Here is a 19,333-nt window from a genome sequence, read left to right on the forward strand (position 1 = left end):
GTATATATATTTTCCTTTGTTAGGAGGTAGGGTGGGTGTGAAAAGGTGAAACAAGTTTGAGCTTAAGAAAAGTATATGGGGCAGCTAGGTAGCACAGTTATTAGAGAACCAGTCCTGAAGTGAGCAGGACCTGAGTTCAAATATAGCCTCAGACACTTAATACTTCCTAGCTGTGTGACTCTGGGCAAGTCACTTAACCCCAATTGCCTCAAGGGGAAAAAAAGTATACAAACCACTTTGGGATCTTACACAAAACTGGGCAAAGATTTACTTTTCCTGTATATTATGATTGTCCACAGAATAGACCTGAGGAAAGGAAGAATATACCTTTTTGAAGCTACTTGAGGAAAATGAGGACCCAATAAGAGAAAGAACTTGAACTCAGATCCTATGACCCTGAATTCTTGGGCTTTTTCCAAGTGTATATGAATGATGCAGATTTTTTGAAATCTCCTTAATAGAGATGGCATTATATCTGCCTTTTTATTTTTTTAACTAAAGCTTTTTATCATATGCATGGGTAATTTTTAAAACATTGATCCTTGTAAAACTTTTTGTTTCAAATTTTTCCTTCCTTTCCCCCATCTCCTCCCCTAGCTGGCAGATAGTACTTTATATGTTAAATATGTTGAAATACATGGTAGATCCAATATACATATACATATTTATACAGTTACCTTATTGGACAAGAAAAATCAGATCAAGAAAGAAGAAAAAGAAAATCTGAGAAAAAACAAAATGCAAGCAAATAATAACAGAGAGAGTGAGAATGCTATGTTGTGTTCCATACTCTGTTCCCATGGTTCTCTCTCTGGGTATAGATGGATGTTTTCATCACTGCACAAGTGGAACTGGTTTGAATCATTTCAGTGTTGAAGAGAACCATGCCCATCAGAATTGATTGTCATAAAGTCTTGTTGCCATGTATAATGATCTCCTTGGTTCTGCTCATTTCACTTGTGGGTCTCTCCAAGCTTCTCTGAAATCATCCTGCTAGTCGTTTCTTACAGAAAATAGCATTCCATAGCATTCATGTACCATAATTTATTCAGCCATTCTCCAATTGATGAGCATCCACTCAGTTTCCAGTTTCTTGCCATTACAAAAAGGGCTGCCACAAACATTTTTGCCCATGTGGATCCCTTTCCCTCCTTTAAGATATCTTTGGGATGTAATCCCAGTAGAAACACCGCTGGATCAAAGGTTATGCACAGTTTGATAACTTTCTGAGCATAGTTCCAAATTGCTCTCCAGAATGGTTGGACCCATTCAAAGTTCCACCAACAATATATTAGTGTCCCAGTTTTCCTACATCCCCTCCAACATTCATCATTATCTTTTCCTATCATCTTAGCCAATCTGAGAGGTGTGTAGTGATATCTCAAAGTTGTCTTAATTTGAATTTCTCTAATCAATAGTAATTTGGAGGACCTTTTCATGTGGCTACAAAGTTTCCATTTCTTCATCTGAAAATTGCCTGTTCATATGCTTTGACCATTTATCAATTGGAGAATGGCTAGAACTATTATAAATTTGAGTCAATTCTCTATTTTAGAAATGAAGCTTTTATCAGATCCTTTGGATATAAAAATGTTTTCCCAGTTTATTGCTTTCTTTCTAATACTGTCTGCATTAGATTTGTTTGCATAAAAACTTTTAAACTTAATATAATCAAAATTATCTTCTTCCTCCACAAATCTGGGAGGTAAACTATGCTATGTTCTTCTAATTTGTTTACAATATCATTCTTTATGTCTAGATCATGAACCCATTTTGACCTTATCTTGGTATACGGTGTTAGTTGTGGGTCTATGCCTACTTTCTATCATACTAGTTTCCAATTTTCCCAACAGTTTTTATCAAATAGTGAATTCTTATCTCACAAGCCAGGGCCTTTGGGTTTGTCAAATATTAGATTGTTAGAGTCATACGATGTCTGCTTTTAAGATGAATTAGCCAAGACAACTTTAAACTTGACTGAAAATTAAATATGAACTCTAAGATCCAAAGTTTTCATATAACTCTGAATATTGTCTAACTTGTGAATACCAGATCATGGCTTTTTGACTTATACTTCGGTGATTTGAACAAATAGCCTAAGAAAACCTCCTTTTTTGCCTCTTAAAAAAAAATCTTGAATTATATTTTTTCTGAATATTATAATTATTTTTAACATATAATTATATATTCTTAATATTCTTTAAACAAATTTTTATAAATATATCCAGTGAAGCACAATAACTTGAATTTATTCTTTCTTGAATAATATTCCCATCTACAGGGTCACAATTTAAATAATTTCATTTGTCCATCTAAAGTAATTTTAATTTAAATTTTAAAATAAATAGATTGATTTTCTTGTAAAGTTATTTTTAAGTTTTTACCAATGGCTTAATTCCCGTGATAAATTATATCTCCAAGTTCTTATTGTATAATTGAGTTATCTTGAATTCTGTTAGTGTCGTCATTTTTAAGGCATCATCATTTTTATCCTTTGGTAAATTTTTAAAAAGTGGTGTCATTTTTATTCTTTGACGTGATTCAATTAAGCAGTTAATTACTGAAGAGTCTACTATATGACAGGTGTTGTGCTGGACATTAGGGATGCAAATACAGAAATGAAACCTTCCTGACATTTAATGAGTTTACATTTTATTGTGGGGAAAGAACATGGAATAGTAGAATGCATAATGGGTTTGGAGTTGGAGTACCAGATTCAAAGTGTAGCTCTGCTACTGTGTATATACTTAAATAAATCATTTGTCCTCTCCAGACCTCAGTTTACCCATCTGTAAAGTAGAATTGGAATAGAAGACTTCTAAAATCCTCTTTAGCATCAAATCTATGATCCTGTATTCATAGATAGTAAAAATTGTACAGAATCCTTACAACATTAAAAGAGGCAGAGGGAATTTCTCTTAATAACTTGCATTCAGGAAAGTTTTCTTGAGGGTGGTATTACTTGAATTAAGCCTTAAAGGAAGCTACCAATTTCAAGAGGTAAGAGAGATTATGTGAAGGCACACAGAAGTCTTGCTGTTACCCATATACAACATTTTATTTGACTAGAGTATAGAGAGTGAGGAAGTTGGGAGGGGAGGAAGAGACTAATGGGTAATCAGCCAGCGTGTGACATGCCAAGCAAAAAAAAATATCTTTTACCCTAAAGGCTATAGGGATCCAATGGAATAAACATAATCAAACCTGTGCTTTTTCTGTTTGCATGCATGAGAGATTCATTTATTGTTGGGAGTATAGTAATCTTTAATGTTTGGAAGCATCTGAGACTAGGAGTAAGATTGGGAAGGAGGGTGTCTTAGACAGGAAATTAGTGAACCGAGTTAGCCTAATAACAGGTATTTCTTTTGTATGTGATCTTAGCAATAAAGAAATTTTAAAGACTAAATGAAGTATTGTGGGATGTTCTCATCTCTTGGAAAGCCATCACAGCTCAGCTTACTGTGTGCAGATCTAGCTGTGGAAGTTGCTATAGGGAAAACTACATAAAGAATATAATATGCTATGCGTTTCTAAAAAATAAAAATATTCTTGTAAGTATGTTAGCATTATGGGAAAGAAAAAAACCAAGGAAGGGAAAATAAATGCTGAGACAGTAAGGATTTCAATTCTTAATCTCTGAAAACTCCAGTAAATAGATCAAAGTTCGTAGAAAGTTGCCTTAAAACATAAATGCTGCCTTATCAGTTTAGAAGTAACGATACCCACTTCTTTGTAGTTCTTTTTCTATAGTGGAATGGATTTACAAAGCACTTTTTAAGTATTTCATTTGATCCTTATTCCTCTGTACCTAAACAAGAAAATTATTATCTTTGTGTCACTAAGAAGGTGATTGACAGCAGTACCTAGTCAGTGATCTCTCATATAATTTTTTTCTTAGGAACTATGAGTAAAAGTAGAATTAACTTTTACAAGTTAAAACTTGTAAACTTAAGGTTTATAACTCTATTCTTATATGTACATTATCGCTTTGATTCTCACAATGGTTCCTTGAGGCAAGTATTACATATTATAGATGAGGAAAAGGAGGCTTAAAGAGATTATTTGTCCCAGACAATAGAGTATTTGAAGAACATATAAAACTAAGACAAAACCTCATAAAGTCACAATGCCACTTTATTTGTAGTGTCTTTTTTTTATAGTGGAAAGGGATTAGAAAGCATTTTTGTAAGTATCATTTCATTTTGATCCTTACACATGTAGAAAGTGCCATCAATTTCTGACAAAATCTACTAATCCTATTATACCCTATTATTATGATTGGTCAACCAAATCAAAATATGAGTATTTTAGAGTTGAAATAGATTGAGAGAATTACATAAAATGTTTTACAATATGATACAGGCAAAGGAGCACTGAGCAAGGAAGAGTCCAGGGTCCGAATTCCCAATCCTGAACAAATACAAGCTGTATTTTCTGGGACAAATAATTTAATCTCCATCTAACTACAGTTAATTATATTTTTATTATTCAGGTTCAGCTTATACACAAAGAGATCTAGTTGGTCAAAATTGAAACTGATTTGTTTCCCAGCCTTGATTTTTAAAGATCATAATGTAAGGGTTAACGTGACTAAGCTTCCAGCTTGAAAGTTCAAGATAGAGACTGGGACAGTGTTTTTCTGAGCATGATGACAGTAAGAAACCTAAGCCAGAAATTCTTCATCATGTAGCCAGTTAGTATTAGGATCAGGTGTAGAACTGGGATCTATTGATTCCCTAATCCAAGGACTATTATAGTCTTTCTTTTATATTACACTGCTTTTAGAAGCATGGAATATTAAAACTACACAAGAATTTTAATATGTAATTCAATTCCTTCATCTCCCAATTCAGAAATATTAGTCATGTCTTCTACGAACTCAGACACCCAGTCCTGTATAACAGGGTTTCTTATACTTTTTCCACTCACAAATCCTTTTCATCTGAGAAATTTTTACATGACCTCAGGTATATAGTATATAAAATAGGTATACAAATAAAATATTTGCTGATAATCCTATTTTGCAACCTCTCAAATTTAGTTATGAGATGTTATATGACAGTTTAAAAAGTTAGGCTATATACGTACACTTATCACTCTTAAGTATTTATTCACAAGTATAACGATTATTTTTTAAAAAAATATTTTTGGCGGAGGCAATTGGGATTAAGTGACTTGCTCAGGGTCACACTTTTTTTTTTAATTTTTAAAGGTTTTTATTTTTAAAACATGCACGGATAATTTGACAACACTGATCCTTGCATAACATTGTGTTTTAGATTTTCTCCTGTTCCCCACCCCCTTCCTGAGATGACAAGCAATCCAATATATGTATAACGATTATTTTTGTCCTTTAGTAACACTGCTCTCAAGAAACAAGCAAATATTTGTTTCTTCCCTCTTCCATACCATCCATCCCAGTTGTCAATCCAGACAAGCTGATAATTAAGGGAATAATTAAGGGAAAAGACTCAGCAAGAACAGGAAGATGGCTAGTACTGGTGCTTTGCTCTGAATCAATTTATAGGTACCCAAGAAAAATGAACCTCAGAGAAAGAAAATACCTCTCCAAAAGAGTGGAGATCCACAGTACTATCTTCCCCAAACTTCATTACTTTGATATAAGCTATAACCCCTTTAACAATAAATTACTGATTTAAAATCACTATGATGTCTCACTGCTGAATCCTTTTTTGGGATCAGCCCCGACACAGCATTCTGCCTTGCGCTGTCTTGCCCTTCTCCCTCATACCTTGCAATGTCTTTCTCCTTGTTATAGCTAACACTCTTTTATAGTGCTAAACTCCTCTATAGATTTAGCTTGCCAGTCATTGGCGTACTTTTTCTTCATGGTGTATTCCTTGTCTCCCCATCAATTGTTCCACTGAGGAACTTGTCTTTTCTTTTGTTAATTGTTAAAATCCCTTTCTTTGTTAACTATATGTTCTCCCAAATCTATTTTATATTTACCACTCTGGTGTCTATTTTACCTCCTCATTTTGTCTGTAACCTTTTATAAGTAAAGATACCTTTTGGCAAAGAGAATACCATTGTGATTTCTTCACATGCTTTTTACTCAAACTAGCAATTACTACCAAATCCCATTATTTGGTGCCAACTTAATCAGCTAGGATTAGGGGAGTCAGAAATGCATATTTGCTAGTTATAAATTCCCAAGGGAACCTGCTGATTTGTAACCTTTCAGGATCTCATGGTGATGAGAAGTACCATTGGAAAGGTGTTAACACCACCAAACACTGTGAAGTTGAGAGTGGTAATTGTGTCAAATTGGGTTGGACCTCAGGGTTCTTACAGTAAAGTCAGGCTTTGAAGTATCAGACATGAGACTGAATTCATTAAATATCTGAAGTGCTTTTTTCAAGATGTTGCAAAATCCAGAATTACAGACTCAAGTCAGAAGGGCCCTCAATTCAAATTTTATAATCTAGACTACACTATACCTAAGCACTGTCATGTTTTTGGCAGGAAAATTTTTACCAGCTCCCTGGCATTTGTGTAGCTATATATACATCATGCTGGGTTCTGACCCTGGGTTCTTTCCTAGACACAAATGCAATCTTTACAGAATATTGTCTACTACTGTACCTATGTTGGTTGAAATTAAAGGGATTATGGTTCATTTGTAAAAAGGTAACCTATCTTCCCATTCAAAATTGCATGAGATTCAAGGTGGACTCATAAATTAGTCTCTATTCAAAACTATAGCTCACAGATTCCTAAGAGGGCTTCTCTCTTTCCTGCTCAGGAATTTATTAGTTCAAGGCAAAAAACATTTCATTACCTTTCACAGCAATTGGGAGGAACAAAAGTTTTAGAATCTCAAGAAAATAATGGTTAAAGTAATGAAAGAGAAATAAACTTCAATTATATGGAATTCAAGTTCAATTTCAATTATAAAACAGTAATAATTAGTAAATAAAACTTTAAAAAATCAGATCAGTGGAATAGATTGAGAAAAAAGGGGTTATTTCTTGGTCCTCTGCTCCCACCTGCTGGCCTTTTACCTAATTGCACTTACTATGCAATATATTATGCATTTTAATAACTATGCTAATTTCCTCTTCTGGATATTAGCTTTTTTTGGCATATTATATCCAAAATGAATATTTTAACCTTAGATTAATTCTATATTTTGACCCTCTTCTGAACTGCCATTCTTTGAAATCAGTCTAATCTTTTACTTGGGATGAATATATTCCTTTTAACATCCATAAGGTCTAATTCAATTCACTTTGGGAGTTTCATTTAGCAAGGCAGATGAGGTGTTTTACATTCTTGCTGGCATCAAAATAGCTGCTCCTTATACAACTAGAAGCTACCAATAGCCATTTTGGGCTGGTAAGAGATGGTATAAATAGAAATCTCCAAGAATGAAAAAGTTATGGGTTAGCAGGCTGCTCCTTTGAAGATAACCATGACTACCTGCCCTTTAGAGGAGGGGGTGGGGGGAAGAAGGGAAAAGTTGGAACAGAAGATTTTGGGAGGGTCAATGTTATCTTTACATGTCCCCCAAAGCTCTATCCTGGGCCTTCTTTTTTTTTTTTTTTTTTTTGCTTTGTGATCTCTGTTGGTTTAAATGATCATTTCTATGAAAACGATTCCTAGATTTGTATATATACAAATAGTCTTTCGCACTCTAGTCTTTCTCCTGAGTTCTAGTGCCTTATCACCATCTGCTTTTTGAACATCTTAAATTGAATGTCCTGTAAACATTTTAAACTATATATCCCAAAATGAATTCATTATCTTGACATATCCTCCCCCCATACTCTTCCACTTTCCTATCCAGGGTAATAATATCATGTTTGAAATTAATCAAGGAAGTAAACTAAGGAAAATCTCCAAATAAAACATCACTTATTATGAGGGGCATAAGATCCGATAATAAAGGGTTGGTCAAATGGCTCTGCTTCTGGCCAAGAGATTCCAAATTCAGAGTGTGATACATTTTTTATAAATATAGTACAAAGTACAGAAATCATCTAATTGGCCAGCATCATAAAGATGGAAGATCATTATTGGTTGCATCAAAGAAAGCAGGCAAAGCCCACATGCATAGCATGAGGACTTCAACTCATGCTTTTTGTAAATTATCCAGTAAGATGTCCCCCTCCTTTTTTAAAAAATAGTTTTAAATCCAATTTCTCAAAATCGTTGATCGCTTATTTCTCCTCTTATTCCTTATCCTTATTTTGTTTTTGCTATAATGAGAACCAACACCTTGCCTTGCCTTATGAAGGCCTCTCCAGCTTTATTCTTTACTGTCTGCCTCCTCCTCTTCTGCTCCTCCTTTCTTTCTCTCCTTTTCCCTTCTCCTTTCTCTCTTTCCTTTTCTTTTCCTCCCCCAACATGGGGGAGTCCTCCGTGACTCCAGAATAATGCCAATTGTTTTATATATATATACATGTATGTAAATACCCACGTATAGATATATGTGTGTACATGTGTATACAATGTGCATGTACATTGTATCTACACATACGTGCATACGCAAACGTATTTCGTAGAGAACTCGGCACAGAGTACCCGAGTTCCAAAGGAGCCCCAGCTTGCTAACTTTGACAAATCACGTCCCGAGTCCCAGCGCCTCCACTTGAAAGTGGAGATGATAAAACTTACACCATTTGCAACAATGTTTCCAAGGTTGTTGTAACCTCAGCATCTTGTACACATTTAGTCATTAAATAAATGAAATTGATGAGGAAGTTGATGGCACTCACGCTAGCACGTGGGTTTGTCTCTTTAAAAGTCCTCCTCTCCTAGTATTTCCGCGGGCAGATCTAGGACTGCGTCAAGAAACGGAGTTAGGCAATCTCCGCCCCCTTCGCGTAGATACTATGTTTGTCCTTCGCGGCTCGCCGTCCCCGGCTCTAGAGAGGAACAATGGCGGCGCTCGTAAGCCTTCTCAGGCGTGCCGGGCGGCCCCAGGCCCGGGCTCTGCGCCCTTTTGCTACGGCGTTGTCTGCGGCCAGAGACGCGCAGGCTGACTCGCACGTGCCGAATATGCGTGAGTTTTCCCCTCCCCACCCCGTTTCTTTTTAGACTTTGCCTCTGTTCACCCCCGATCGATGCTCTGGGTTAGCCCGGGACGGAGGGGGCGGGATTTGTGCGGAGCTTGGGGCCGGAAGCGGGAAGTTCCCTCGGGCCGCCCGCAGCGCAGCGGGGATCCTGCGGAGCTTGTCCCCGACCCCCCTCACTGTGCGTCAAGTAACGTTTACTAAGCCGTAACAGCTCCGCGCCTTGCGCTCGCGTAAACCGGAAAGGCAAAGGAGAGCCCCTGCCTTCGAGAAGCTTGCAATCGAATGAGAGAGACAGCGTGCAGGACCAATCGGAGCCTGTCGCGGGAGGGTGGTCCGGACCAATCGGAACCTGTCGCGGGAGGGGCTAGAGGAGCCTGTGAAAGGCTTCCCTGTATTCTAGCTTTGCCTTTAAAAACGATCTAGGAATTGCGCTGAATGACTGCCGAGAGTCTAAACCTTTGGTCCTCTCGTTTCTGGAGGCAGCCTTTCCCCCTTTGAGTTAGTTAATCGAAATGCTTTCTTATTTGCAGTTGAAATGGTTCCTTTTTGCTATCGTTTATTAAGCTCCTATGATGTGCCGGGCACTTTGGTGAAGTTCTTTAAACAATCTAAAGTCCCTTCCCGCCAAGAATTATAATTCAATGGGGGAAACAATATACAGACGTGTACAGAGCAAGCTGAACAGAGAATAAGTAGGAAATAATTAATAGAGGGAAGACACTAAAAGTAAAAGGAGATGAGGAAGACTTCCCGTAAAATACAAGATTTTAGTTGGAAATTAAAAAAAAAAGTAATGAGAACATTTCAGGCAGAGAAAAGAGTCAAGAGTTAGAGTAATAGGATTTTTCCAAGCCCTTTGGATTCTCTGCATCCAAGTAAGAACAAGATTAATCCCCCTTGCAAATGGCAGGCTTTCCTACAAGTTGAGCTGAACTATGATTAGGGTAAATTGAATATGGAAATTGATTAATTCTGTCTGCCAAAAAGAATAATACGCCCTGTTTTTATTGCTTTTTGTTCATGTATGTAAACATTTATTATGATTATTTATACTTATATATACAACATAAATACAAAATAGAAAAAAAACTTTACCATGTGTACAAAGTACAAGAGAATTCAAAATATAAAATAATAAATTTCAATTTCAAGAAAGCCTATATAATTAATACTACATATTTATACTTCGTGTTCAGAGCTGTCCATCTTTGCTTCCTTCTAAGTTTTCTTTTGTTCTCTGCTGTGCACCTTTTACTTTATTTTTTCCCCTTTCCTGGTCTCATTCCCTCCCTCCCTCCAAGAAAGCTACAATTAAGCTTGGAGATAAATAGATAGACACATACATATACCTTGGCCCTTGTCTGCCTCGAAACTTGTCAAATTAAGCATTTTGACAAGAAAAAATATCCTTTGACACTCAACCCTTGCTCAGCACTTGTCACACTATGTTGTCTTGTTTTAGTAATGTGAGGTTGGCCACACATACTGCCTAGCTCTTGATGCCCCTGCTATTTGCTCTCAGCTTTGAGTAGCCCCTCCCCAACTAAGGTAGTAATGATGAGGATTTCTGGTTGTAGTCCATGGCTTAGATTGTACACGTCAGCTGGCAGGTTGCTGAGCAGTCCTGCTACTGCAGCATGTAGTTTCCCAATTTCTAAAACATCAGTACTGGAAAGGTCACTGAGGAGAAGCAGCAGCAGCAGCAGCCAGGGGTGGGAGCCCAGGTGGAGGCTATGGTGGCAGATGACCTAGGATTCCTCACAACCCTGAGCCCAGGCATGTTAGGCCCATAGTTTTTGCCTTCATATCGAGATTCCTTCCCCTCACCCCCAGGTAAGCTTGGACAGTTAGGATAGAGGGAAGGATATAAAGATTTCTTTCAGAAAATGAGTTGGGTCAAGAAGGAAGGAGCTTGGCTGGCTTGGCTTGTCTCTCCACCACCCTTTTGGGAATTGGGTGGGAAGGGATAGTTAGGCTGCAGCCTGGATATGTACTCCTTATGGGAAAAATTTGTTCTCTATTTGTAGTTTTTGCCTCATCTTGCTTTCTAGACCTAATTAATGAGGAATACTAAGGTACCAACTGTATATACATGTATACACATATATACATACTTTTTTTTATAGATGGACACACATGCACAGGTGTATTCATACACTATACTGTGCTTATTTATCCTGTTTTTCTGAAGATAGATATTATCTTCCTACATAAGTTCAAGTCTTTTCATATTCTTCTAAATTCACTAACTCACATTTTCCTACACTACAGCAATATTCCAACTTTATAATGTCTAGTTACTTTAAATAGTCTAAACTATTAATATGGCTGATATAGATCAAATATACTTTCAGACCAGCAAGTAGCTATCCTTGCTTTTTTTGACCTAATACATTTTATGCCTGATTTTTATTATTATGATTGTGTGTTTCTCCTATTTCCTATCCCTCCTGTTTCCTTTGCTTTACCTCCCTACCTACCTGTTCCTTTGCCTTCCCACTCTTCCTCCAAGGATCCCTTCCTTGTCCTCTCCCCTCATCTTTCCCCTTCCTCTTTATCTCATTACCTTTAATCACCTTATCTCATTCCCATTAATCTGTCTACTCTTCTATACTTTCCCCTCCCATCCAATTCCCTTACCCTCATTTCTTTATAAATTCAGAACTTTTATTTCCTTCCAAATGTTTATATTATTCTTTTTAACCTATATCTGATGTGAGTAGGGTTCCCTTTCAAAATCCTTCTTTTATCCTCTCCCCCATCCATAATCCCCCTAGCCTCCTGCTTCTTTCTAAATTTAGGAAACTTACACCCTTCTAGATATATCTGTCTGTCAATTATTTGTTCATTAACCCACTCCCAATGAGAGTAGGGTTCCAAAACTACTCCTGCCCTCCTGTCCCATCTAATTCCTGTCAGTTATTTCTCTTATACCCACTTTCATATAACATAATTACTCTTTATCTTTTCTTACACAGTTTTGCTTTTTATAATCACATCATATTCAGCTCTGCCCCAATCCTTAGAACTGCCCATTTACTACTGACTATCTTAGACATTGTTTAAATTTCCTTGTATAAAGCATAAATAGTTTGTTCTTATTGAATCCCTTGTAATTAGTCTTTGATGTTTACCTTATATTTTTCTTAGTCTTATATGTCAAATTTTGCAACAAAATTCTCCAAATCTAGCATTTCATTGAATATCCATTTTTTTTTCCCATTCAGGATTAAACTTGTTTTGCTGGGTATGGTATTTTCATATGCAACCCCAATTTTTTTGCTCTTCAACCGTGGTCTTTTAATGTAATTGCTAGTAGGTCTTGTGTGATTCTAACTGTGGTTCTGCTGTATTTGAATTCTTTTTTTCTTGTTGCTTGTAATATTTTCTCTTTGACCTGTGGGTTTTGGAATTTGCCTATGATGTTTCCCTAAGTTTTCCTTATCTCTTTTAGGTCGTGATTGGTGGTTTTTTCTATTTCTACTTTTCCTCTTGTTCTAACACTTAAGGACAATTTTCTTTAATTATTTCTTATATTATTGTATCAACTTTTTTTTCTATTGTAGCTTTCAGGAATTTTAGTTTTTCTTGTATTTTCTCTTTATCTGTTCTTTAGATCAGGTATTTTTCTTGTGAGATCTCACATTCTCTTCTATTTTTTTTTCATTTTTAATATTTTCTTTTATTTGTTGTTGGTCTCATGTCTTTGCTGTTTTCTCCTTGCCCAATTCTAGTTTTCAGGGAGTCATTTTCTTCCTTAAGATTCCAGATTTCTTTTTCCAGTTGGTTGATTTTTTCTTCATAATCTTGTTTTTCTTGATTTTTTTTTTTTAAATTTATCCTCCATCACAAGAGGTTTGGCAATTGTTAATGCTGTAAAGTTACCCATGCATATAACCTGTAAATAAAAGGCTATTAAATAAATAAAAAAAAATTTATCCTTCATCTCTCATTTGATTTTTTTAAAGTCTTTTTTTGAGTTCTCTGAAGTCTTTTTTGAGCAGATGACCATTTGAAGTTACTTTTTTGATTGAGGCTTTTTTTGTTTTAGTATCCTTCTCTAAAGATAAATGCCTTTCTTTGTTCTCACTAAGTTTCTGTGGTTGGGTTCTTTCTTCTTTACTTGCTCATTTAAAAAAAAAAGTTATAGGAGCTTGTTAGTGGGGTGTTTTCAATATTTTCTATTATTTCTAAATACATGTAAAGATAGTTTTCAACATTGATTTCTGTAAAGTTTTGTGTTTTAAATTTTTCTCCTTCCCTCTTTTACCTCCCCTCTTCCCAAGATAGCAAGCAATCTGATATAGATGTAATCCTCTGAAACATAATAACATATTTAACATGTGCAAGAAAAATAAGATCAAAAGGGGAAAAAAAAAACCTGAGAAAGAAAAAAACAAACAAAAAGGTGAAAATACTAATCTACAATTAGTTTCCATAATTCTCTTTCTGGATGTGATTTACATTTTCCATCCAAAGACTATGGGAATTGGCTTGAATCACCCTATTGTTGAGAAGAGCCAAGTCCTTCACTAGTCTTGTTACTGTGTACAATGTTCTCCTGGTTCTAAGGAGCTTGTTAGTGTAATTACCTCTAGTCCTAGTGTCTGTGGGGTGGTGTGTCTGGCCTTCTATAAACAGATATTTAATCTCAATTTTTGGCAGAATTTGATTTTTTTTTTCCAGTCAAAATGTGTTAAGCAGCCAATATGTAGAGTATCCTTGGAGTTACTAAAATACATGAATTTGCAATTTCATTGATGTGGATGTTTCTCCAAAGATTGCAGATTATAAACCACCCATGATTGTAAACCACCCATGATTGTCTAAATGTGTAATTTTTAGTGGTCTCAAAACTTCTGTATAGGAAATCCTCTCAGTGTTATAAATAAGGAACTGATTCAAAACCTTAAGAATGAAACCCATTCAATTGATAAATGATTAAAGGATATAAAGAGGTTATTTTTTTTTTTTATAAAAGTTTATTTTTATTTTGGTTTAAAATAAAAATATTTTAGAAAGTTTTATTAAAACAAAGACATTTAAATGTCTATTGATACAAAAGTCAAGTGAATAGATAATAAAATAACAGAAAAAGATAACATTTAAGCTTGCCAAATAGAGGAAGAGTTGACAGTAGAACTTATAAAATGTTTTGATATTAATAGCATCCCTTCTTATTCTCTGAAGTTCTTATTGTCCTTTTTTCCCCCAAAAAAAACCATATGCATGGATAATTTTTTCAACATTGATCCTTACATAGCCTTATGTTCCAAATTTTCCCCTTCTTTTCCCCGCCTCCTCTCCTAGATAGACAGCAAGCAATCCACTATGTTTTTTACATGTTAAAATATATGTTAAATCCAATATATGTAAACATAGAAAAATCAGATCAAAAAGGAAAGAAATGAATAAGAAAACAAAATGCAAGTGAACCACAACAAAAAGAGTGAGAATGTTATGTTGTGATCCACACTCAGTTCCCACAATTCTCTCTCTGGGTGTAGATGGCTCTCTTCATCACAAGACAATTGAAACTGGCCTCAATCATTTCATTGTTGGAAAGAATCACATCCATCAGAATTGATTGTCATATAATCTTGTTGTTGCTGTATACAATGGTCTCCTGGTTCTGCTCATTTCACTTAGCATCAGTTCATGTAAATCTCTCCAGGCCTCTCAAATTATTCTGCTGATCATTTCTTATAGAACAATAATATTCCATTACATTCATATACCATAATATTCAGCCATTTTCCAAATGATGGACATCTACTCAGTTTTCAATTTCTTGCCCCTATGAAAAGGGTTGCCACAGATATCTTTGCACATGTGAGTCCCTTTCCCTCCTTTAAAATGAGGTTATTTTGTAAAGAAGAAATCCAAGCTATCAATAGCCATATGAAAAAATGGTACATATCACTAATAAATAGACAAATGCAAGTTAAAGCAACATTTGTCCATTACTCTAATTCCAGAAGTGTCCATTATGCTTTCAGGAATCTTCTTAAGTGATCTACCCTAAAGAATCATAACAAAAACCATGTGACAAAATTCTGTTTGATCTCTGATCCAGGCAGCTTGGTAGCACAATGGATGTAGTGTCAGGAAGAGGAATCTTCCCAAGTTCAAATGGCCTTAGACATCATGAGCTATGTGATTCTGAGTAAGTCACTTAACCCTATTTACCTCAATTTTCTCATCTGTAAAATGAGCTAGAGAAGGAAATGGCAACCACTCCAATGTCTTTGTTAAAAAAAAAAAAAAAAAAACCCTAATGGGGTCACAAAGGGTTGGATACAACTGAACAAATTTCTAAACTACTACATAAAAATAAACAGTTTCTTCTTTTAGCACAATTATTAGACAACTTTGAAATTCTAGGGCTCTACCTTAATTTGCATTCTTGCAAATTGGGGTCCCACATGCCACTATTTAATATGGTTAACTTATTTTTTAGTGTTTATAACATTTTTAGAAAAATCATTCATAACCAAGCAGTTCTTTGCTCACTCACAAATACTCCCTCCTTTAAAGTTGGAAGGGGCCTTCTTTCCATATTCTCTACACTGAGAATTTAGGTGATAACAGTGATTCAAAATCACTGAGTTCTAGAGAGTATTTCTCTTTCTTTGTTTGCTTTTTCCATTGGGAAATAGAAAGATTGCTTTTTCTGTTTTTCCTAATTAGAATATTCCTTTTATAAGGGTTTGAAAGTCCTTTTCAGTACCCAAAAAATCCAGTCTCTCTTGGCTGCTTTATAGGTAAGATGAGTGAAGGGTCTTAAATTACCAGGCTGACAGGGCAATACAGCTGGTAAGTCTGAAAGACTTAACACAGTTATCTTCTTCAAGGTACCTTTCTTAACACATTCACATCAGACTCGGCTTGCTCAATAGCCATAGACAATTTACTCTCCATTCTTCTAGGGATAGGACAAAGGCCATCACCATCTCTAGAGGCATTACCAGAACCATCACTTCTGGGCTGACCTTTTGCACTGCCCACCCCCTACTTCATTCTGTACCAGTCCTATAAATTAAGCCACTTGTTCTGGGCTGGACCTGATTCAGGCTAGTCCTTTGGTAAGAAAGCTTCCATATTGTGATAAAATAAGATAATCATAGGTTATTCAACAGTTATCAAAAGGAAATTTGCTTACCCAGCTTAGGAGAAGGATATTTAACCAGGATTAGTCTTGAGGACATCTTGAATTCATTCACCTGAGTGAGGTTTCTGTTCCTCTTCCTAATTGTTCACTATCTCAATCTCCTTGATTGTTTTGTAGTCAGGTGACCAGGAAGTGATGGTAACATCTTGAACTGTTCTCGAAGTCCATCACATTTCAAAAGATATGTTTTTTTAAGAAAATAATTTACATGGAAGAAGGATTAGAATATTGCACTTAATACAAGTCCGTTCTTATTTACCAATAGTATAATTTTGTGGCAGTTAATTACTGAAAGACCTCTGAGTTTGATGTTAGGGTTTAGGATACAAATCCACTGATACTACTATGAATCTGATACTGTGTGTACCTCTTTGGTTCTTATCCATAAAAGATGACTTCTCTTATACCTTCCAACTCTAAATGTATAATCTTTATGAACATCAGAACATTTCCTACCTTCTTTTAACTTTTCTCTCACTAGATTTATTGCTCTTAAAAAGATAATTAACAGAAAACTTTTCCCTTCTTCCAGATTTCCTCTCCCTTGGAAAAACAAATTAAAAAAGAAAAATATGCATTGTCAGACAAAACACGTCAGTAATAGCCCTATCCAAAATATATCTATCTCATTCTGTACCCCGAGTTCATCACCTTTGTGTCAGAGAGTAGATAGCATGTTTCATCATTAGTCTTTTAGAATCCTGGGTTAATCATTACATTCATCATTTGTTTGTTTTTAAATGTTGTCAATGAATAAATTGTTCTCCTGGTTTTGCTTACTTTACTCTGTATTAGTTCATATACATCTTCCCCAACTTCTTCCCTTAGAGAGATATTAGGGTAGCATATGCCAGGTAAGGTGGACCACCATCACCCCTCAAATCCTGAAGGAGACAGCACTAAACTCTGAAACCAAAAGTCTTGGGAATAGGATTGTCCCTCAGATTGCTTCCGACTGAAACGAGATGAGGTGAGATCTTTCAAGACAGTTTTGAAAATCGAGTAAGGCTTCATCTACTTCAGAGTTTGAGTAGGCCTGAAGGACTTTTGAGTGTTTAGTCAAGGGCATACTTAAGTCCCCTTCCTGCTATCCTCTCATGACATCAGTATCTCCCCCTTTCAGTCAAATATGGGCAATTATGTACTTATTGGTCAAATTCAATTTCTTGGGTAGTTCCTGCGTTTAGAATGTAAGATTCTCAGTCAATAAGGATGAGGGTTAGTTGTGGGAGAGGGTATTTGTGCTAGGGATTAAAAGTGTTGGCCCTGCCCTGACGGTGCTTCCTCCCTTTGATTGTCTGCTTGATGGATGGGACGCCCTTCTTGGGAGAATGTATAATAAACTTTGCTTTGCTTCTAGAGATCTCTCCAGCTTTTTTTTTTTATTATTAAATGGTGACCCCTCACCATTTCTGAACTACACATGGCATCCCCATCAGAGGGAAGAAATCATTGTGCAAAAGGGGACCCACATCCATCATTACCACCAGCAACAATTGCTGACCAGTTGTCATCAACAAACAAATTGTCACAGGGCTTTGGGAATGGCTGTACTACTCTGCATACTGTATAGTCTGTATAGTCTTGCTTCTAGCATAGCCCTCATGACTCTCATATAGGAAAGGGATCACTCATCTTCATCAACTTGCTGCCCTGTTATTTTGAGGTTAGGCAAGCCAGCCCAGCTGAAGAATCAGGGCAGCTGAAAGGAGGCAATGTGCTAGATTGACTATCATCTTCCCTCAGATTTTTAAGGAAACAGTCCCAGGAATCTGAACTCCAGAATCTTGGGGATATCAGTGCCCACCAGCCAGGCCCCCACAGCTGTCACTAAAGGAAGAAATTATTATGGAGAAAAAGCCCACCTTCCTCATTCCCTCACCTTCCCCTCCACTAGTTCTGACCAACTAACAAGAGCACAGGAACCCTGGGAGTGGCAGCACTTCCTCCCTTTCTCCCTTTCCCCCACCACTTGCTTCATGCTCAGACCTCTTAGCTGTCACTGATGGAAGCAACTCCTCTGGAAAAGGAGGAAACCATTCTACCATTTTCCAATGAAGGCACCCTGAGGGAGAAACAGGAAGCAGCATGTGCCAGGCAAGTCAAACTACTACCACCACTTTGACTACCATCTCATTAGAGGTGCCGTGAATGGAAATGTTCCAGAACCCTGGACTGAAAAAAATGATATTTTCAATCCAGTATCACCAGCCATCAACCTGGGAAGCAAGTCTTATTGAAGTTCAGCCAGGTGACTACTTCTATAGGTGCTGTAGCTATATCTATTAAAGATCCAAAAAAGAAAGTACAATGGTTCAATAACAGAAATTTATATTTTCCATGGAAGTAATGTTTAAAAAGAATCAACATTTGCTTTGCCACTGCACCCTAAGGACCATGGGACCTTTCTGTCTGGTTTGCAGATGAAACCTTTTATATGCATTGTCTCATTCATTGAAATGTAAATTTCTTGAGAGCAAGAACTGCCTATATTTCTCTATATACCCAGTGCTTTGCATATAGGAAACATTTGGTATGGATTTTATTCTTTTCTTAAAGCAAAAGAGTTTTTATTATATTCATATGCCATAATTTGTTGTTGTTCATTCTTTCAGTTTTATCTGACTCTTTGTTGATTCTGTGGAGCATAGCATGCCATCATTTGATGGCTACCTCTTTAGTTTCTAATTCTTTAATGTCACAAAAGATGTGCAGGAAATATTTTTATCCTTATGGATCCTTTTTTGCTCTTTCTTAAATCTTAGATTAAGGGCCAAGTTATAATATGGCTTTGTCAAAAGATACACAGTTTAGTAACTTTTGGGGAGTAGCAATTCTAAATTACTTTCTAGAATGTCTGAATCATTTCACAGCTCCACAAACAGTGCATCTGTTTGCACAACACAGGGCCTTTAACATTTGTTGTTTTCCTTTTTTTGTTAGCTTTGCCAATCTGGTGGGGCAGAAGTAGAACCTGAGGTTACTTTAATTTGTATTTCTTTATTAATGACTTGTAGCATTTTTTTTTCATGTGAGGATTGCTAGGTTGGATTTCTTTCTTAGAAAGCAACCTATTCATATCCAAGGAGGGTGGCCTTTTCTTAAAGATCTGAATCAGTAC

At 36.2% G+C, this 19,333-nt stretch overlaps 1 protein-coding gene across 2 annotated transcripts in view; it reads left to right on the top strand.

The window, feature by feature from the left end:
• The first annotated feature begins 8,859 nt into the window (after positions 1 to 8,859).
• Positions 8,860 to 19,333, top strand: part of MRPS35 (mitochondrial ribosomal protein S35) — a 44,929-nt gene continuing 34,455 nt past the window's right edge. The window contains exon 1 of one of the 2 annotated variants that reach the window (XM_031938070.1): positions 8,860 to 9,028. In XM_031938070.1, the coding sequence (XP_031793930.1) occupies positions 8,905 to 9,028 (124 nt within the window). In that variant the 5' untranslated portion in view covers positions 8,860 to 8,904. Of the gene's footprint in view, positions 9,029 to 17,983; positions 18,464 to 19,333 lie in introns of those variants that run through there. The other variant, XM_031938071.1, reaches the window with a different exon arrangement.

Source organism: Sarcophilus harrisii, chromosome 5 (genome assembly GCF_902635505.1).
Source record: "Sarcophilus harrisii chromosome 5, mSarHar1.11, whole genome shotgun sequence".
Lineage (NCBI taxonomy): Eukaryota > Metazoa > Chordata > Mammalia > Dasyuromorphia > Dasyuridae > Sarcophilus > Sarcophilus harrisii.